Here is a 22,800-nt window from a genome sequence, read left to right on the forward strand (position 1 = left end):
ACGGGGGTCCTGTTGATCGGGAGGGGTGTGGCGTACCGCAAAACGGACGAAACAAACTTGTGTTGGAGCGCTACTGTCGAAACGAGGGTCCTGTTCATCGGGAGGGGTGTGGCGTACCGCAAAACGGACGAAACGGACTTGTGTTGGAGCGCTACGGTCGAAACGGGGGGAGGGGTGTGGCATACTGCAAAACGGGACTCCACGGCATACTGTTCATCTCCACCGTCGACCTCCTCCAGCCTCCATGGGCTCATGTTCATCCAGCCTCCACCGCGCGCTACTCCACCGGCTACTGTTCAACCACCCCTCCACGGGCACCCCTCCACCGTCTACTGTTCATCCAGCCCTCCACACCACGGGGTCATGTTCAACCACCCCTCCACGGCCACCCCTCCACCGTCTACTGTTCATCCAGCCCTCCACACCACGGGTTCCTGTTCATCCAGAGGCAACGCCACCACTCACTGTTCATCCACCCCCCCCCCCCCCCCCCTCCCCCCCCCCCCGCAATGCTCACTGTTCACCCCAAAGGCAGCATCGATCGGCTTCAGTTAGCAGCAGTAGCTAAGGAATCGCTCCATTGGGTTCAGTTAACAGCCATCGATCGATCACTCGGGTTCAGTAACGCGCAGCCTGCAGTGCAATCGCTCGGGTTCAGTTAGAGCCCAACGCCTCGCTCGGCTTCAGTTAGAGCCAACGCCTCGTACACACGCGAGTACGTACGAGAGAAACGCGCATTGCTCCGCCCCCGACCTCCCACCGTAACCGGTAACTCCCCGAAATTTTCCTCCCCCTCGCTTCTACCACGGTTTTTTCCGTCATGGACGGCCCAAAGAATGTCATGCAGCTGCATCTCCGGCCCGCCCAGGATGAAAAGCCCATTTTCTGTCATGATTTTTTGTCATAGAAGTAGGAGCCCACCACATCTATGATCATACCGGGTTTTGTCACAATTATTGTCATAGAAGTGTCATATGTATGACAGGAAAAAAATTCGTTCGTCCCAAAATGTCACGGTTGTGTCTTTTCTTTGTAGTGAGGGCTCGGGGGCTGGAGTTGTCTTAGCTTCCCCTCGAGGTGACAAATTTTGTTATGTTCTAAGGTTGATGTTTCCTTATACTAACAATGCAACTGAGTACGAAGCCTTGCTCCATGGTCTCCGAATGGCTAAGGAGATGAACTTAAGCCGGCTGAGATGTTTTGGCGACTCAGACTTGGTAGCTCAGCAAGTTTCAGCCAAATGGGATTCTAAGGACCCACTTATGGCGGCTTATCACCGTGAGGTTGATGCTATTGCTGGACATTTCAAGGGTTATCAGGTGGAACACATTGATCGCAGGAAAAATGAGGCGGCTGACGCCTTAAGACGTTTGGGGTCTCAACGTAAGCCGGTGCCACCTAACACTTTCTTGGATATTCTGCATAACCCTTCTATCAAGTTGCCAACAAAGGAAGACCTGGTTGTTCCTGACACGGAGGCACAATTGGTGGTGGCTCTTCATGCTATCCTAGACTGGACAGTACCATATTTGGCTTATATGACCCAGGGCGAGTTACCTGAGGATGAAACTTTGGCCAGGCAGATAACCCAGCGGTCTAAGTCAACGACAATTGCCAACGGCGAATTACACCATCGAAGTGTCACTGGAGTGTTTCAGCGTTGCGTCTCTCCTGAGGAAGGTCGTGAGATCCATGAGGGAGATTGTGGTCACCATGCCGGTTCAAAGTCCCTTGTGGCCAAAGCTTTTCGTCATGGATTTTATTGGCTGACGGCTCATGTTGATGCAGAGGATTTGGTCAGTAAATGTGATGGTTGTCAGAAATTTTCACGGCGAGCTCATGTGCCGGATCAAGAATTGATGATGATTCCAATTACTTGGCCATTTGCAGTCTGGGGGCTTGATATGGTTGGGTCTTTCAAAAGGTCCAAAGATAAAAAGACCCACCTCTTGGTGGCGGTTGACAAATTCACAAAGTGGGTTAAAGCAGAGCTGATCAGTAAGCGTGACGCAACAACAACAGTTCAATTCATTAAAAAGGTGATTTTCGCTTTGGCTTTCCCCACAGCATCATAACTAATAATGGCACAAATCTGTCCAAGGGTGCTATGGAAGAGTTTTGTCAATGTGAGCATATTCGACTTGATGTTTCGTCAGTAGGTCACCCTCAATCCAATGGTTAAGCTGAAAGAGCCAATAAAGAAATTCTGAGAGGCATCAAGCCCTGGCTTATGGTTGCGTTGCAGAGGACGCCAGGTTGTTGGGTGGAAGAGTTACCTTCTGTGATATGGAGTATCAATACTACTCCCAACAGATCTACGGGTTACACGCCTTTCTTCATGGTTTACGGAGCAGAGGTGATTCTCCCTTGTGACATTCATCATGACTCGCCCCGCATGGCGGCTAGCGTTGAAGCTGATAATGAACAAGCACGTCAGGATGCATTTGACCTGTTAGATGAGGAGCGTGACCTTGGGGTGGCTCGCTCGGAGATTTACCAACAAGACCTGCACCGTTACTGCAACCGTCGGGTTAAGTCAAAAACCTTTCAGGAGGGCGATTTGGTGCTCTAGCTGATCCAGGATCAAACTGATATGCATAAGTTATCCCCACCTTGGGAAGGACCCTTTGTGGTCAGCAAGAACTTGAACAACGGGTCATACTACCTTATCGATATTCGAGAGCACAAGGACTCACGTAAGTCGGAGGAAGAGACCCGCCGGCCGTGGAATATTGCTCATCTTCGGCCTTACTATACTTGAGCCATCGGCTCTTATGATGTACATATTTTGCATGATGTATATATTATGATGATTATAATAAAGTAGGGTCTGTGTTGTTTCATCTTCAACAACCACGCGTCTTCATCATCATAATTTCAAAGACCAAATGGGGGCTTGATCGTATTCGAATCATAGCTATTAACCCCTTTTGACCGGCTTCCTGGTCGTATTCGAACCTTAGCCGTAAACATTTTGATCATTTGGGGGCTTGGTCGTATTCGAATCACAGCTACTAACCCCTTTTGGTCCGGCTTATTGATCGTATTCGAATCATAGCCGTTAAACAATTTAATCATTGGGGGCTTGATCGCATTCGAATCATGGCTATTAACCCCTTTGGTCCGGCTTCCTGGTCGTATTCGAACAATAATCATAAACACTTAGATCACTTGGGGGCTGAATCGTATTCGAATCACAGCTATTAACCCCTCTTGGTCCGGCTCATGATCGTATTCGAATCATAGCCATTAAATACTTTGGTCACTGGGGGGCTTCCTGGTCGTATTCGAATCATAGTTGTCGATACCCCTTTGATCGGTGCAATGCAAAAAACCATTTGGGGGCTTCCTGATCATATTCGAATCATAGATGTTAACCCTTATGGTCCGGCTTCTTGCTCGTATTCGAAGCATAGCCTCGCTTTTGACATTTGGCTTAATTTTTTGAAGTTTTCCCGGTTCTTCTTGATACTATCTTGCCTTTTGGTTTAAAGTAATTCCGACCATGCAGCCTTTACTTTCACAGCTCATATTTGAAGCTTACCTGTGGTTTCTATTACCCAGCTTAATAAGAGGCGACAAGCCGCCCATACATGATGATATCGGGCACTTGGAAATATTGGCTTCTAAAAAGCTTTGGGTGCTCACCCTTACTGCACAGGTATCGTAAACCGACAGTACAATTCAATATCACAGGATAAATCGAATTTTTTTGCACCACTCAAACATCATGATAAACCTATAAGGATAAGTATCAAGTGGCGGCTTAACAGCGTTTGAGCATAACACAAACATGCACGATGGCACGGTAGAGCAAAGTTATTGCTACCCTATTACATGACTCCCGGAGTCCAAATGATTAACTATTTTTCAGAAGGTCACAAATATGAACCGCCCAGCGGATCAATCTTCTTGATGGCCTGGTGCTTCCGGATCATCCCTCTCCGCTTCTTCGTCCTGTTCTATTTCTTCGAAGGTTGGTGATGACCAGTCAATGCCACTCAAAGCTTGGAACTCAGCTTCATCATCAATAAGCTTGGACGGGTCAACTTCAGGAGCAAAAGTGTGCTTACGGATTGGGGGGGTCAGGTCTTTCACTTTGTAAGACGGTGTTGGCATCTTCTGATTTCCCAAGTAATAAGCTGGTTGATACTTGGTGAGGTCTGTCTCATTGGTAATCAGACAGGCCAGAGGACGTATATCCTTCACGCAAGCAGCAAAGTCCTTCTAGTCAAACGGAGTGACGTCTTCCTTAAAGCTTGGATACTCGATAGAGATATTGGCCGAGTCTAGCTCTGGTAACCATGCTTTGGCCCGGCTTAAGGCAGTCATAGCTCTGGTCTCGCAGATGATCTTTTCATTTCACTAAACCTCTCGGGCAAGACGGAAAGCTTCCTTAACACATCAACCAAGAGCATGGGGGCTTCATTAGACGGAGAAATTGTGGCCAATGCGCGCTGAGCACCAGTGCAAAGCCGCTCCACCAATGTGTAAACCGCCTTCAGCTTCACAAGCATATCTTGGTTGAGATTGGTGCTTCTAAGGCCTGCAAAATAATCATTGGATGGGTTAAAAGTGGTTCATATTATCAAGGAGGATATTCAAATTTGGTAGTCATAAGGCGACTTACCAAAGATAGCAGAAACCATCTGAGACACCTGGTGTTTTAAGCCGGTGAGTTCAGTGGTCGCTTCCTGGAGAGTCGCCTCCGCCTTCTCAGCCTGTTGTGTCAAGGCAATTCTCTTTTCAGCCCAGGCGTTTTTCTCAACTTCAAAGCCGACCTTCACTTTTTCTGATTCAACCACACTAAATTCAAACTTTGAATTCGCCTTCTGGGTCTCAGCCTCTTGCAGCTCCACACGAGTCCTCAAGTAAGACAGCTCTGATTGAAGTTGAGCAGTGGTGGTCTATTCATACACCTGATTAAAATCATGAGCAGCCACCAATTTATGGTGTAGGGGGTGGGCTATTTATAGCCACTGGGCAACCCGACCTGATTTGTCCGAAATGGCCCTGGGTCACTAAGGAACTGACACGTGTCACAACGGTCAGATTTCAAACACACGCGACAGCTTGACTTGGGCTACAAGTAAAGCTGACTTATCCGACTCTGGATAAGATTTGCTCTCATTGTCTTCGCTCTAAGACATTGGATTTTGGTTGAGCATCACTTCAGTCACTCTGACTTTGTTCACTTGGACCCCACTTAACAGTGCGGTGGTTCCTATGACTCAACAAAGAAGAAAAGAAACAACGAAACTACCAAGTCTTCGCGCTCCATAGTCTTCACTCAATGTCTTCTTCTGTCATAGTCTTCAGTGTGAATGTCTTCACGTACCACCATTATCTTCAATGTCTTCATATATTTTTAGGGGTCATCTCCGGTAGGTAAACCGAATCAAGGAGGGACTACTACCTGTGTTATCCTGCAATTCTCACAAACACATTAGTCCCTCAACCACGTTTGTCGTCAATACTCCAAAACCAAACTAGGGGTGGCACTAGATGCACTTACACTTTTCAAACAATAACATGTTAATGCATACTCTTACACCGATTAGCTTACATTCGGTCTTTGCGCCATTGGCGCAACGAGTCATCTAGTGTAATTAACACATAGTTGATATTTGAGATAATATCACTGGAAGTCAGAGAACTTACTCTAAATGTGCAGTTTGGTGCTAAAACTTTAAAAATACGGATTTGTGATCATTCAACTTGTGCTCTTGTGCAAATACGATCACTTCATCAGTATCTAGACGTATCCTGCAGTTAAGTGGCATGCCAACCTGACTGTAGGGACGTGCGTGTGTTTTTCTTTTTGAGAAACACCCCCGCTCTATTTTTAATTGCGCAGAAGCCTCTCATCAGCATGTGTGGGACCCGATTGTGTGCTAGATGAATAAAAGAAATGAGAAATGAAAAGCCGCTTGGGGGCTTGAACTTACGACGTCATGTACGCGCATGACCTGTCCCAAGTACTGCAACAAGGAGTTTTTCATCGTGTACGAACAGATATATCTTCTTTTATTTGACTCCCTCCGTTCCTAAATGTAAGTCTTTGTAGAGATTTCATTAGGTGGACTACATACGGAGCAAAATAAATGAATCCATACTTAAAATGCATCCATATACATCCGTATGTAGTTCATAGTGGAATCTCTACAAAGATTTATATTTAGGAACAGAGAGAGTATTAAGTGAAAGCGAGGTTTAGCTAATATTTCACGTCGATTCTGATGGCCTCCACCATTAAATTTTGCAATTTTAGCTGATATTTGCATGAACAAAAAATGCACTGTGGAGAGACTTGAACTCGCAAGCTCGCATCACCTAGCTAGCGGATGTGCAGTACTAACCACTGAAACGTGCACAAGCTTGTTTTTTCTAGTTTCAACTTTATATATTTTAATGCCAAAAAGTTTGAATTCAAAATCGGTTTGATAGTTTCGCGTGAAAAAAAATGTTCACCCTCGGCTAGTGGTCGTTGCCAACATATAAAATTATGTGTTTCTCCTTAGACACATGAACAAGTATGGATTCTGGAATGGCAAAAAATCCTGCTCACCCTCGAAATGATCAAAAATTCTTTCAGGCAAATCAACGGAAATTCTGGTTGAGTTCAAATAATTTTAAATTAAAAAATCTAGATAGAAGAAAATATAGCGCGTAATGAATATATCATTTCTATTTTGATGGTTAGTCCATTATTAACTAGCAACTGGCCCGGATTCAAATCTTGTATAGGTTATATTTTTGCCAAAAGAATATACTCGATACAAAAATAATTAAAATGTTTGTGCCTCATGATATGAACTCTAGACCTAGAGGTGTGAAGAAAACTGACCTACCCCAGCAGTAAAAAATTGGATTTTAATTTCAAGTGATGCAAGTCCCCTTTGAAATAGGAATTCAGCAAGCTTATTGATAACATCGACGTCGTCTTTGCATATGGTTGAATTATCCCGGCCAAAAATAAAGAATGTTTTGTGGGGTTGGCTAATATAATTGTGTGTGCATCGAAGTACTAGACATCAAGGACTCCATCGCGGTGGTTAGCATGCGGGACGGGAGTGAATAGGTTTCTGGATTGAATCCTCACAGCCCAATTAGTTTTAAATCGTCAAATCTTTCTCGCATCCACTGGTAGGTTGATCCCACACAGATAGAAAGAGTATGCCGGCAAACACAATTACTAGTACTTATTACGTGTGAATAATTTATACAGATGTAATTATCAAAAAGTTGAGGCTGTTTCTGCAAAAAAAACATCACATGCGTCAGACCTACCGTGGGGCCATGCACACGTGGCATGCCACGCAAACAGCGGATACACATGTGTACACACTCTATGACCAGATTTGCATGAGAACGCAAGTTGAGTGATCACAAATCTGTATTTTCAAAGTTTTAGCACCAAGCTGAATATCCAAATCAAATTCTATAACTTTTGATGATATTAATGTTCAACAAATTATTGCTTGATATGAACGTGTACTTAATTTTCTGCCTCATATCCATGGGCATTGCATGTACGCATTTACTAGTTTGTAGTAAAAGACACTATTACCAAGTTTAAACTTTTGGAAGGGGTGTGTACAACCCCTTGAATATGTTCGGAAAAAAAACCCTTGAATACAAACTGAGGGAGTCTTGGACTAGGGGGTGTCCGGATAGCCGAACTATCATCATTGGCCAGACTCCAAGACTATGAAGATACAAGATTGAAGACTTCGTCCCGTGTCCGGATGAGACTTTTCTTGGCGTGGACGGCAAGCTTGGCGATACGGATATGTAGATCTCCTACCATTGTAACCGACTCTGTGTAACCCTAGCCCTCTCCGGTGTTTATATAAACCGGATGGCTTTAGTCCGTAGGACGAAGAACAATCATACTACAGGCTAGCTTCTAGGGTTTAGCCTCCTTAATCTCGTGGTAGATCTACTCTTGTAACACACATCATCAATATTAATCAGGCAGGACGTAGGGTTTTATCTCCATCAAGAGAGCCCGAACCTGGGTAAAACATCGTGTCCCTTGTCTCCTGTTACCATCCGCCTAGACGCACAGTTCGGGACTCCCTACCCGAGATCCGTCGGTTTTGACATCGACATTGGTGCTTTCATTGAGAGTTCCTCTGTGTCGTCACCGATAGGCTCGATGGCTTCTTCGATCATCAACAACGACGCAGTCCAGGGTGAGACCTTCCTCCCCGGACAGATCTTCGTATTCGGCGACTTCGCACTGCGGGCCAATTCGCTTGGCCATCTGGAGCAGATCGAAAGCTACGCCCCTGGCCGTCAGGTCAGATTTGGAAGTTTGAGCTTCACGGCTGAAATCTGCGGGGACTTGATCCTCGATGAATTCGAGCCACAGCCGAGCGTGTCGCACTGTCACAATGGACATGATTTAACTCTGCAGCCGGACAGTATCCTAGAGGCCGCACTCGAGTCCGCTCCAATCTTCAATTCGAAGCCGGCTGCGCAGATCGAGGACGGATGGCTAGACACCGCCTCGGGGGCTGCAACCTCTACGGCGATAGAGCCGAACACTGATCTTGTCCCTCGTGAAGCCCGTGACTCCGAGGTGCCAGACTCCTCGCCGAACTCCGAGCCTCCCGCGCCCCCTCCAATCGAATCCGGTTGGGTGCCGATCATGGAGTTCACCGCCGCGGACATCTTTCAACACTCACCTTTTGGCGACATCTTGAGTTCGCTAAAGTATCTCTCATTATCAGGAGAGTCCTGGCCGGACTGCGGTCAGGACGGTTGGGATGCGGACGACGAAGAAATTCAACGCCCACCCACCACCTACTTAGTAGCCACTGTCGACGATCTAACCGACATGCTAGACTTCGACTTCGAAGACATCGACGGTATGGACGACGATGCCGGAGACGACCAAGAACCAGCGCCTATCGGGCACTGGAAAGCCACCCCAACTCACGACGTATACATGGTGGATACACCAAAAGGAAGCGATAATGAGGAACAACGGGACGTGGCGAAGGACAACTCCCCCAACAAACAACCAAAACGGCGACGCAAGCGCCGCCCGAAGTCCCGCCTCGATAAAAACGGCACCCATACAGACCCGGCCCTAGAGCAGGGCAAAGCAGTGGACGGCGAACATGCCACCAAGCAACCATCCGAATATGATGAACTGGACAAGCAACCCATCCCCGACGAAAAGAAGAGCCTAGACGATCCCACGCCGAACACATCACCAGAGCATAAGAACCTTCATAAAAGGCTCGTCGCTACTACAAGAAGTTTGAAGAAGCAAAAGCGGAAGCTCAAAACAGCAGATGGAGCAAAGTACTCAATACCGCAGATAAATATGACGCTAGTCGCCAGGCAAAGAGCTACCCGAAGCGCAAGCTGTTGCCCGAATTCGACGAGGAGGCCTTAGAGCCCCCGCAGTCAAAAAAGAAAGAGGCCACCTGGCCGGATAGACGACCAGATGACAGGCTAAGAGCAGCAAGGGGCTCCGCACACAAGCCGGCACACGATCAGCATAAAGATCCTCGGAAAAAGGATGACCCGGTCAGGTCTATCTATGGGCCAAAAAAAGAAGACTCCAGGAAGCAACACAACCCACCGAGCGTTTGAAGACAACGGCACACCCAAATACAGGGGCGCCGCACACCCACTATGTTTCACCGACGAGGTACTGGATCATGAATTTCCAGCGGGATTCAAACCCGTAAACATAAAGGCATATGACGGAACAACAGACCTCGGAGTCTGGATTGACGATTATATCCTACACATACATATGGCCAGAGGAAACGATCTCCATGCCATAAAATACCTACCCCTCAAGCTCAAAGAGCCAGCTCGGCATTGGCTCAAAAGCCTCCCAGAAAATACCATTGGAAGTTGGGAAGAGCTCGAGGATGCGTTTCGAGCAAATTTTCAGGGGACTTATGTCCACCCTTCGGATGCAGACGATTTAAGTCACATAACTCAACAGCCCGGAGAGTCAGCACGCAAATTCTGGAACAAGTTCCTCACCAAAAAGAACCAAATAGTCGACTGTCTGGGCGCCGAAGCCTTAGCAGCCTTTAAGCACAACGTCCGAGACGAATGGCTCGCCAGACACCTCGGCCAGGAAAAGCCAAGAACAATGGCTGCACTAACAAGCCTCATGACCCGCTTTTGCGCGGGGGAAGACAGCTGGCTGGCTAGATGCAGTACCAGCGACCCGAGTACATCCGAAGTCAGGGATGGAAATGGGAAATCACGACGCAGAAAAGATCAGGGCCGGAATAAGGAAAATGGCCCAAATAGCATGGCGGTCAATGCCGGATTCAAAAGCTCTCGGCCGAATAATAAAACACTGCCCCTCAAGGACAACAGTGACGAGCTATCCAACCTAAACAAAATTCTAGATAGGCTATGTCAAATACATAGTACCGCCGGGAAGCCTGCAAACCATACCCACAGAGATTGTTGGGTCTTCAAGCAGTCTGGCCGACTTAACACCGAACGCAAGGGGCTCGACACACCAAGCGAAGACGACGACGAACCCCACAAGCAGCACGCCGAAAAACATAAGACTTTCCCACTAGAAGTCAAAACAGTGAACTGACTTCATGTGATAACACGAAAGCACAGTGCGGCACCTGCCATACCAGGACACCGACCACAGAATGGGGATAGACCCTACCAAAATTCGTAGTAGCAGCACTTCCTTCAAAGGAGTGACGCCAGGCCTTTAAGCCAATTGAACAGGCTCTGTACCACTAGAGGTTGTGTTCGGTTCATCCGACAACCTCCGTCGCGAAAAGCTCACTCTCCATATCGCCCCATTCCACAATGGCCCTCAAGCACTACTGGGACGCGAAGCTTTCGCCCGCTTTAACGCAATAACACATTACGCGTCTCTTACGCTTAAAGTGCCCGGTCCACGCGGCATAATCTCATTAAAGAGTAACTCCGAGTGTCCCTCGACCATGGAGAACGTGAGGCCGCCTTGACAGCCACACACTAATCCGACCTTGCAGGTCAAAGCCCCTAAAAACAGGTCATTCAGACCTCGGACACGGTTAGGCGAGTCCGGCGTAAATAAACAAGGGGCTTCCCAGCCGCATACCCCTTTACAAGGGGCTGCGCGTATAAACGATGAGAGCCAATAAAGCTCAACTTTATTCATCTTCCAAATTATACTTTATTTTAAATACATCATTTGCACGATATTTCTTCCAAACTAAGTCCTTTTCTTTTATAGATGAAGCACGTGCTACACCCGTCCAGGATACAGCACAACGGAGACACAGGCGCAGACGTGCAGCAGGGACCCGTTGCAAGGATTCTTTTCAGATTAAGACCCTGCGTAAACCTTTCTTACTGTCTCTTGTTGATACACATCCCCCGGTTTTCTACCATAACCGAGGAGGAGGCTGGCATTTTGGCATCGGCCGCGTCAGAAGTTCCCGCCTGTACCTGGACACTAGGGGCTTAGGGCATTGTTCTGCCCGGTATCATAAAGACCGAACACCTCAGGGAGTGTTCGGCGTCTCGAGTTAGGCCTTATATGCATCAGCTCCGAATCATGTCTTTGGTCAAATGTTGGGTTTGCCCGGCTCCTGTGTTTTGCTGCCTTACGTTCCGCTCCATCGGCTAACGCGGCACCAGGAGAACTACTGCGATTGTGCCCCGGTTCGGCCGGGCGAGCACCTCAGTAGAGAAAGCCGAAAACTGACTGTCATGATATAGCGAGAGACTGGTCAACCACTCGATCGACTATTGGAATGTTTAGAATTCCTCCGCTTTGACGAAGGACCACTTCCCGGTCAGGCACATACGCGCCCCGAGTTCGGAGAGTGCGGTGCCCCTAGGGGCTATATAGTAGCCCCACCTTCGAGCTCCTATGGCTAAGTGAAAGTGATAAAGCATTATAGTCCGGTTGCCTAGTTTGCTACGCTATCACCTCCTTCAAAAGGACCAAGACGTTGGATTAAGTGTGAAAAAGCGCTTTTCTTTTTGCAAACACCCCCGCACCATGTGCGTGGGGGCTGAAGCCAAAGACTGCCATCTTTCAGGTTATACATACATATACAGCCGCATAGGAGATAGTTTAATACTTGAACGCACAAGTATAAAAAGCTATTGCATTATAAACATGATCTCACAAATCATACACGTCATTTGAACATGACATCTTTCGAGCACTACGACTCTATTAAACGAGCGCCCTGCAGGACTTCCTCAAAATAGTGCTCGGCGGGTAATCGGCTTTTGTCCGAACCCCGGGATGCAACAGCGGTGGCATCCATCTCCGCCCAGTATGTCTTCACACGGGCGAGAGCCATCCGTGCACCTTCTATGCATGTCGACCGCTTCATCGCCTTGATATGCGGCACCGCCCCAAGGAATTGCTGCAACAAGCCAAAATAACTCTTCGGCTTGGGCCTTTCCGGCCACAGATGAGCAACCACATCCGTCATGGCAAGTCCGGACAATCTATTCAGCTCAGCCCACTCAGCCAGCCGATCAGCCAACGGGAGTGGACGCTCCGGACTATGGAATTGAGACCAGAAAAGCTCTTCCATTTCGTGATCCTTCTGGCTTCGGAAGTGCACGACTGCGTCCGCCGCACTCGCCGCCAAATCCAGATAAGGATCCTCCGCACCACACAATTGGCCCAACTGAGCATACTTCGGATCCGTAAACTTCCTACGCAGTAGAAAGGGCTTTCCAGCCGCAATGTCTCTGGCTTGACGGAGTTCCTCCTTCATAGCCCGCATCGCACCACGGGCATCCTTGGCTTCGGCGGCGGCCTTCTTCAGGTCCTCTTGCTCCGCTCGGCGTTCTCTTTCAAGAACCTCATAGCGGTCGGCAGCATCTTTTAATTTCGCGGCCATTCCGGCCATCTCCTCCCTGCTTCGGCAGTGAGCAGCCTTTTCGGCTTTTAGCTCTTCCGCTGCCTTTGAGGCAGCCGCATCACTTTTCCTGGCTTGCTCCTTGGCTCGAGCAAGCTCTGCTCGAAGGTCTTCCACAGCAGCGGCACCATCTGCATCAAGCATACAAATTGTAAGGAACGGGCATCAGCTCCCTTACTAGGCAACCGCGGAGCAACCACCTACCTTGCGACTCATTAAGTCGCTTATTGACCAGCGCGATGTCCGCATCCGCAACATCGAGTTGCCTCTTCAGTTCGGCAACTCCATCAGTCCGGCTGGCCACCGAACGTTCCGCCACCTGCATAGGAAAGGCGACATTCTATAACTGAGATTATGATCCTTGGCACGCTATCGCTTTCGACAGCATACCAAGTCTCAGGGGCTACTATCTATACAGGGCGCACTCCATGTGCAAAACTGTCAAAAGGTATGTCATTTTTTGCGTACCTCAAACCCCGTCAGCAAACTTCCGACGGCCTCATACAACCCGCTTTCGGCGGATGAGATCCTCTCAATTACCATACTCATTAATGTGCGGTGATCTTCCGAGATAGACGCCCTCTTGAGCAAATCCTGCAGCTCCACCGGCCGTACTCCAATGGGTGCCGGACTCTCCGGCCCCGCCGGACTCGGGGAGACCCTCCGTGACGACACCTCAGGGTCGTCCGCCCCGCCCGACGGGGCGGCAGATGGAGGCGTCTCGCTCTCCATCATCTCCGGACGAAGGTCCCCCAAAGATGAGCTCTGCTGAGATGGGCTGAGATCCGAACTACCAAGTGAAAACTTCGGTTACCTTTGGAAATAATACAGGGGCGTTCCCTATTACAAAATTCCCCCTTTTTACTTACGGCTCGCTGGAAGGTTGATTCCTCTGGGGAGACTATGCGGCCGGGGCTCTTCCCGGCGCAGGACCTTCCGGCGCAGATTTCCTTCCCCGCTTTGAGGCCTTGGCCTCCGGGTCTTCGGAAGCGGTCATCTTCTCCCCCTGGAAGGAGGGATTCCGGATTCCCCACTTATTGAAAGCCTCCTTGGCAGAGGTGGTAGTTTCCCTGTGCCCCCCTTCGCTCTCCTCCGAAGGCGCAACCTCCAACATTTTGACTAGCACGGAATCTGGCGTGGCCTCAGGGAGGGGGGGCCGGACACCGTATCAGTTTTGCTTGCGCTATCCACTCCTGTCCAAGAGATAGCTGGTTAAAGGGCAAACCCATGATAAGTAAATGGACAATATGTCCGGACACAGGGCTACTTACTTGAGTATCCGGGCGATTGCAGCTTAGGCCAGCGTCCTCGGTCAAGTCCTGACGCATCTCTTGCGATCCGAAGAACAGCTTGTACATCTCCGCGGGTGTCAAACCCATGAAGTGTTGGAGAGCTCGTGGCCCCTCCGGATTAAATTCCCACAGGCGGAGGGGGCGACGTTTGCAGGGCAGAAGGCGCCGAATCAGCATAACCTGTGCCACTACGACCAGATTAATCTCCCTTTCTTGGAGGCCTCGAATCCGGTCCTGCAACAGGGGTACGTCTTTGGACGGCCCCCAGTTAAGCCCCTTGTTGACCCATGACGTCAGCCGTTGTGGAGGGCCTGAGCGGAAGACGGGCGGCGGCCTCTGCCTGCTACCCCTGGGAGCGGTGATATAGAACCACTCCTGTTGCCACAAGCCGAGCTCCTCCTGAAAAGAGCCCTCGGGCCATGGAGCATCGGCCGTCTTGCTTATAACCGCCCCTCCGCACTCTGCATGACGCCCCTCAATCATCTTTGGCTCCACGTTAAAGGTTTTGAGCCACAGGCCGAAGTGAGGGGTAGTGCGGAGGAAGGCTTCGCAAACGACAATGAATGATGAGATGTGGAGGATGGACTCCGGAGCCAAGTCATGGAATTCCAGCCCATAGTAAAGCATGAGCCCCCTCACGAAGGGATCCATCAGGAAGCCTAAACCCCGACGGAGGTGAGACACGAACACGACGCTCTCGCCGGGATCGGGAGTAGGAATAACTTGCCCTCAGGCAGGCAACCTATGCGAAATCTCGTAGCTCAAGTACCTGGCGTCTCTCAGCTTTAGCACGTCCTCTTCCGTGACGGAAGAGGGCATCCATCGGCCTCGTAGGTCGGAGCCGGACATCGTCGAAAGTCGAAAGTACCCGAATCTGGAGCCCGGGGTGCTGGAACTCGGGGCAAGGGGCGGATTTGATTAAGGATTGAAGAAAAAGAATGGGCCTTGGTCTCATTATAAAGAGGAAGAATGCCAAGAGCCGTCCCCGTGACCGTTTGGAACCCGCCTTCGATGGAGGGGGCGTGGCAACGGGCGCGGTTGGGTTACCCACGTCCGTATTTATGAGAATCCCGGAAATATTATTCTCTCTACGGTGGTACGTGGAATTTATTTTGCAGAGCCGGACACTATCCTGGTGTTCACAATCTTCTGTAGATTATTCGGAGGAGGAACCCGCCTTGCAATGCCGAAGACAATATGCACGCCGGACTCGTCGTCATTGAAGCTTGGTTCAGGGGCTACCGAGGGAGTCCTGGACTAGGGGGTGTCCGGATAGCCGAACTATCATCATTGGCCGGACTCCAAGACTATGAAGATACAAGATTGAAGACTTCGTCCCGTGTCAGGATGGGACTTTCCTTGGCGTGGAAGGCAAGCTTGGCGATACGGATATGTAGATCTCCTACCATTGTAACCGACTCTGTGTAACCCTAGCCCTCTCCGGTGTTTATATAAACCGGATGGCTTTAGTCCGTAGGACGAAGAACAATCATACCATAGGCTAGCTTCTAGGGTTTAGCCTCCTTGATCTCGTGGTAGATCTACTCTTGTAACACACATCATCAATATTAATCAAGCAGGACGTAGGGTTTTACCTCCATCAAGAGGGCCCGAACCTGGGTAAAACATCGTGTCCCTTGTCTCCTGTTACCATCCGCCTAGACACATAGTTCGGGACCCCCTACCCGAGATCCGCCGGTTTTGACACTGACACAAACCATGCCAAAGTCAAGGCAAAGGCAAGTCTACTCATCCACGCAAAGGCAAGTCTACCATCACATATGAAAGACGGAGTCCGCATATGATAATGGAAAAAAAGGTTACTAAGGGGTCAGCGCCAAAGTCCGGATGGATGAAGTTTAATACTGATGGATCTTTTGCGGACGACGGAACAGCTGGCGCTGGAATGGTCCTACGTGATGATAAGGGAGCGATAATTTTTTTCCTCTTGCAGGCAATTGTTCTCTTGCCGTGAGGCACTGGAAGCTGAGTTATGTGCCTGTATGGAAGGTTTGTCCTTTGCCATCCAGAGAAGTGAGCTACCGGTGATCGTGGAAATGGACTCAATTATGGCGGTGAAGATGATCCAAGCTTCGGAGGTTGACCGATCCATTTACTCGTCCATCGTAAAGGAGATTAAATATCTTTTGTCTCTTCGTGAAGTTTGTATTACTCATGTAAATCGTAGCCAGAATAAGGTTAGTGATAGCCTAGCTAATTTTGCTCGTATTGAGGGTAGAACCATGACTTGGTTGGGCTCTGGACCTCACGTATCCATAGAGTTGGCTGCGATGGACTGTACAAGTGTGGAGATTGAGTAATACAGGTTTTTCTCACGAAAAAAAAAATAAAAAAATATAAACCATGCCTGTTAGAGGCTTAGAGCTTGTCGCAATCCAAACACTATTTGTCTCCCCTTTCCCGTTTCATGATTGCTGACCCCCCCCCCCCCCCCCCCCCCATCCTCTCTCTCTCTCTCTCTCTCTCTCATCCTTATTCCCAACCCGGGGATGGCATCCATCTCCCCTCTGTCACCATAGTAGCATAACATCGATAGAACATTCTCCATCTATACCACAATATCTCTAGACTCTATAGCATCTTCCCTTTCCCCCATCTCTCTCTTCTCTCAAACATGTACAAATCCCAACACGAAAATTATATGGCACTCATGACCTAATCACCCCATCCAGCCTCCCCTTCCTCCTTTCCCTTGAAACCGACACAACAAGATTCCATTGCTAGCTACAATGAGCTCTCCTCCTCCACCATCTCTTCCCGAGGCTTGTTCTATTACCAAGGCAGTTGCTCCTGATCTCTCCCTGCACATCAGCCCTCCGTCGCCGGGCACGGCGGTGGGCGACAACGGCGAGGTGCGGCTATGGCTACATGAGGCCGCGGCAAAGAGGCACCGTGGCCTGGAGGAGATGCTGCACCAGCCGAACAAGGCCCATGCGTTCAAGAAGAGCTCGTGTCCTGCCGTTGGCGGCGGCGCTGTGGCAAGGCCGGCAGCTGGTGGCCGGAAGAGGAGCTCGAGGGCTCCTAGGATGCGGTGGACCACAACGCTGCACGCACACTTTGTGCGTGCCGTGGAGCTCCTTGGTGGCCATGAGAGTATGTTCAAGATCGTTTAACTAACAAATAGGGTATTTAATTATACACCAGTAGATGTGAGTGCTTGATGTGATGGTTTTGTTTTCCTGTTGGTATTTGAGGAGTCTGCATGGTGTTTTTCCTTTGGTGCCCTTTTATTTGATCTTTAGTGTTTTCTGTATCTTAAGTCTTAATTTTCCAAGAATAGAGTGTCATACAAATTCATTCAAATTTCCGTGTTTGTGCTCAGTTTAATTTCCATCTATGCATGATTAACCATTATTGGTCTCTAAAACCCACTTCCTGTTTTATTTGATACAATAATCTTGTAGGAGCAACACCACAAGAGTAGAGTGCCGTAGAAATTCATTCAAACTTGTGTGTTTGTACTCAGTTTAATTTCCATCTATGCAGATTAACCCTTATTGCTCTCTTAAGACTCATTTCCTTTTCATCTGAAACAACATCTTGTAGGAGCAACACCAAAGTCAGTATTGGAACTGATGAACGTGAAGGATCTTACACTCGCTCATGTTAAGAGCCACCTGCAGGCAAGTAATAACTAGTACAAAGTCTTCTCTCCTACCATAAGTTTTCACCTACATGCATTCTTGTATTTGCTAGCTCAAACATCTTTTTCTCACCGTGCTAACTTCCGATCACTGAAAAACAAAAGGATGGAATGCACACCCCATAACTAATTATTCTGGACATATAGTAGCTTCTTGTTGTTAGTTGATACCAAGTCCCTGTTGTCCTTTTTTGTCTTTTTTTAACAAATGGCAGCATAATAGATTAAGCTAATTAATTTCCATCTTCCATATTTTTCTACTTGATTTCTTGCATGCAGATGTATAGAACAGTGAAGAGCACAGACAGATCATGCGTTGCAGGTAAAACACATGGTGCCTAGATCTTTAACACCTTGTTGTCCTTGAAACTAATTTCATGGCTTGAGTTAATTTATCCAAGGTCATGTCACACACAGTGATGAATTATTGGCATGGGATAAGTGTGTGCTATCTGTAGCTAGCTAGCACCTAGCCTGTGTGCCCCATAAGGCACAACTGTACAGCTAGCTTGTACATAAATGCTTGTATTTTGTAGTGTGATAAGACACATGCAGTAATTTAATTATATATGGTGTGGTTGCAGGCCATGGCCAGACCAGAGATATGGGCTTTCTGAGAAGGGTTGTCGCTGGTGATGAACTGATCAATGGCTTTGATGGGTTCAACAGCAACATGGTCAACACCACTTCCAATAATACAACTCCTAGGTTTGTACATTAATCTGGTATGATTTGACTGGGTTTATTGATTAAATATAACTGTTATTGATTAACAATGGTGTTTTGTTTCATATCTCTTGGTCTTTGTGTCACACCAAGTCTGTAGCTTTGCTGCATTTGGAGCATGGATGCATGCGCTGTGCTTGCCTTTACATCACCTGTGCCTCATTTTAATACTCGGTTGCCTTGTGTGACAGCCGAATATGTGTAGAGATTAATTCGGATGTCAGCATCTAGAGGAATTTGAATGCACTATTTTAGTCCATGTGGTCAGCTTGGAGTATCCAGCTAGTCCTTAAATAGACTAAGGTTTTCGGTTTTAATAGTGCACAATTGAGTAGTTAATTAACTGCTGGACAAAGGATTGGTATGCGCAATTGGCATGCTTTTGCCACATTTCATACTCACAAGTACTGGAAAGTATTTCTTTTTCGAAAAGGAGGATAACACTCCTGGCCTCTGCATGAATAGATGCCCACATCCATATATTATCTGATTATTTCAGAATGTCAATGAAAATACATGCATGTATATATGCTACTACTTTGGTTGAATTTAACAACAAATGCTCTTTAACTACACATCGCTTGGTTTGATATGAATTAATGTATTTTGCTTTAAAATATGAGCACTGTAAATTTAGTTATGCGTGTGCAGTCGTTGATCTTATTGGTCTGTGGCGTATATGCCATCATTAGAAACCACATGAGTATATCTTGACATAAACTAAAACTAGAGCATTTATAATTTGATTACTATCTTGAACACATCAAAGTGTCCGTTGAGACTTGAGACTCTAGCCAAGTTACTTAACCATGCATGCATTACGAGTTTTTGTTTTGTTTTGTTTGAGAACCATGCATTATGAGCTACTAGTACATAGCGACGCGCAGCCTTTCGGGCCTCTCTATCATATCAGTTCCTTTTGTCAGCTGAAATGATGAAAATCTCCATCATATACACTTTACCGGGTCACCCCTCAGTCCATGCCCCATCGATCAGCATCTTTCTTTCGCTAACCTCTATCATGACCTCTCTTGTTCCTTACGGAGAGCAAGCAAAGCATGCATGCATGCCTCTAGCTTGCTAGCTGTAGGAGGCAGTTGTGCTTGTCTCCTGTCCTGCACTGCCACTGTACCGTGTGCTCCTGATTTCACACTCCCAAGCATGCACGCATGCATGCATGCAGCACACTTCCAACCTTCTCCGTCCTCTCTCTCCCCTTTTTGAGTTGCATGCTCCTTGTGAGTCATGATGCACGGGGAGACATTTTCCCTCACCCTCTTGTAATTCGCAGGGAAATAAATGGTCTGCTTGGTTTTTTCCGCGGGAGTGATCAGAGCATGCAGCTGCGGTTGCGTTTGTGGTTGATCAGATGAGATGATTCAGATCCATATCAATTGTCCCTCTGCCTCTGGTGGCCGGCCCTATCAGGGGTTGCGCCAATGTCTGTTGGAATCTCGCAAACAACAGGTAGAAGAAGACAAGGGCAACTCCATTGGCCTTGACCAGGGGGAAAGCCTGCCCTGCCATTTGCTGAAATAGTGGCGAGCATGGACAAGCCACTTGGCAGCGCTTACACTAGCGGAGCTAGCCAGACTGATCGACGTGTGGTGTGGTGGCCTTTTTGTTAGGAAACCCCCATGCATGTCTCTCCAACTCTCCCCTCCTTGCTGTACATGGTCATATCTCATGCATAGCTACCTAGATCCTCCAACTTCAGGACATGGATTTTAGTTTTTCTCCATAACAGCCGTGACAAAATAATACTCCCTCCGTTTTCAAATATTTGTCTTTCTAGAGATTTCAACAAGTGACTACATATGAAGTAAAATGAATGAACCTACACTTTAAAATATGTCTACATACACCGTATGTTGTAGTCCATCTGAAATGTCTAGAAAGACAAATATATGAAAATGGAGGGAGTATATGACATGATCCCTCCCCCCCCCCCCCCCCCCCCCCCCCCAAGAGTTCTGTTGATGTAGTTAGAGAATCTTCAAATTTGACCCATTATTAATTGTCCGCGGACATGTATGAACTCTGAACCATCATTTGTCCGTGCATCGAGCTTTGTATCCCCCAAATTATTCAGACTCATGTTATATGATTGGTGGGGATGGAGAGAGAGAAAAAAAGAATAAAAAATGGTCCGGGTTGCATTTCGCAAGAAAAAAAAAAGGTCCAGGGTGGGCTAGCTCCGACGTGGTGTGCATTCCAGACACGTCCCGATCCCCATTTTGCCGCCAACTATGAGCTGAATTTGGGTGTTTTTACAGAAAGCTTGGACGCGTGGGACGATTTGGAGGCCCGGCTGTGTGTTGTTTTTCTCTCCCCTCTTCGGACAATATCAAGGCTGTCCAATTATACATAGGGACAGTTTGAGAGTCTTGGTTGGAGATGCTCAATATAAAATAAATGATTCAACTTTATACTAATTTTAGTATAAAAAATGTACTAAGGTTAAGGCACTTATTTTTGGATGAAAGGAGTATGCAAGTAAAATAAAATAGAAAAGGAACGAGTATATAAAGACTTGAATCCGGCCAGACGGTACCTTTGAACGTCCGGCTACTAGCTGTGGTCTAGGCCTCTAGGGTCACTTTCTAGATAGCACCATATGGTGATGTTTCTGGTGTTAAACTGACACTGACGCCAGGCCCCTCGACATGAAGCTCCGACTCATATATGTGTGCGTTAACTGATTGATTCGTACTGCATGCAGGGGGTCAGAGTCACCAGCTGGAGAGCAGGGCCATCACGATGCTTGGGGGACACAAACGGCAGCAGCAACAACAACAATGGTGCCACCTTACCTGACGACCTCCGAGTCTCATGATAATGAACACATCATGCCGGAGAACGGAATGGCACGGCCAGCAGGCCCACGCCGTGGAAGGTCGTCACCGAACAACACCAGCAGCAGCGGCAGCGACGATGTCGACGAGAGCGAGAGCTTCGGATGGTTGGCGTTGACGCGGCGGTGCAGCGATGAGGACGGCGATGGGGACTGTGCAGGCGACCGTGTGCTGCAAGACGCGGCCATGGTTATGGCTCCGAGCCTGGAGATGAGGCTGGGGAGGCAGGGGTGGGAGCAGATGGAGCCATCGGCATCGGCCTCCAAAGAGCTAACCCCGATCCTCAAGTGCTTGTGAAATGATTATAATAAGTACTCGTGGGATTAATGTGCTGTTGATTAACGTACTACTCAACAAAAGCAAGAGCAACCATGTGAATTCAAAGCTAGCTAGCGAGCTAGTCCTCTGATCTGTTTTCACTGATTTTTAGATATGGTCTCATTCACCTGGACAGCCGTTGGATCAAAAGCAAGCTGAGATTCGTGATGTTGTGTAGTTGTCCAGTCGCGTGTATTTGTTTGTCCGATGGTTGACGGTGCAGCCCGCTCGTTTATGGGCCTTTTTTACCTTTTTTCTATTGCCAGGCTGAGCTTTTGCCTGTTTGGAACAGTGCCGCCAGCCACTGTTTTCTATTATTTCTTCTATGGGACGTTCATGTTGTTTGAACGTGATACTTTTTGTATTGTTTGAACGTCTGTACACGCTTCTTTACGGGTGCTTCAAACTTTAAGGGATTGTAGGAATTTTATAGATTTTTTATAGGATAGGATTTGCAAAGGAAAATTTTCTTTGAAGCCCTTTGGTTTATAGGAATGGATTTTTATTCCTATGTAGGATAGAAAATCAATCCTTCATAATTTAAATTAAAAAAACATTAGCTAAGACTCAATGAAAAAATTCCTATCGTATGCATCAAATGACATTTCTTTTTCTATAGAATTTGAGATGCATGTCATCTGACTTCCTATGGTTTTGCTATTCCTATAACATTCCTATCATATGAACCAAAGGATGCCTAAAAGTGCACATAGACGCTGGTTTCCATGGACTGGCAGCTGGCGTACCCGGAGTGCCTGTTGTAGGCGCTGTCGACAAACACCTCAGACCACTGCCCGCTCTTCTTGTCGTTGGAGGATCAGATGCAACCGCGTAAAAGATTCCGTTTTGAGCTTTTGTGGGTGAAGTTAGAAAGGTTTCCGGAGGCGGTGCAGGAAGGATGGACATGTGATGAGTCTATTTCAGACCCGCTGCCTGTCGCCTCCCTTGTCCGTCCTTCCTCGGCGCCCGCCCCTCCCCCGCCTTCCCCTCCTCCCTCGCCGCGCCTGGCTATGATGCGCGAGTGGGACGATGGGGCGTCCCGGCCCAAGCGTCGTTCG

The 22,800-nt window shown here is 47.9% G+C and overlaps 1 protein-coding gene across 1 annotated transcript; it reads left to right on the forward strand.

Moving 5' to 3' along the window:
* Window positions 1-16,648: 16,648 nt before the first annotated feature.
* LOC123110508 (probable transcription factor KAN4) lies at window positions 16,649-22,128 on the forward strand. Its single transcript, XM_044531045.1, has 5 exons — window positions 16,649-17,293; window positions 17,747-17,823; window positions 18,123-18,165; window positions 18,428-18,551; window positions 21,292-22,128. Exons 1-5 carry the CDS (start codon window positions 16,930-16,932, stop codon window positions 21,719-21,721), a joined length of 1,038 nt encoding a protein of 345 aa, XP_044386980.1. The 5' UTR covers window positions 16,649-16,929; the 3' UTR covers window positions 21,722-22,128.
* Window positions 22,129-22,800: the final 672 nt, after the last annotated feature.

The sequence above is a fragment of the Triticum aestivum genome, chromosome 5B (genome assembly GCF_018294505.1).
Source record: "Triticum aestivum cultivar Chinese Spring chromosome 5B, IWGSC CS RefSeq v2.1, whole genome shotgun sequence".
NCBI classification, from domain to species: Eukaryota; Viridiplantae; Streptophyta; class Magnoliopsida; order Poales; family Poaceae; genus Triticum; species Triticum aestivum.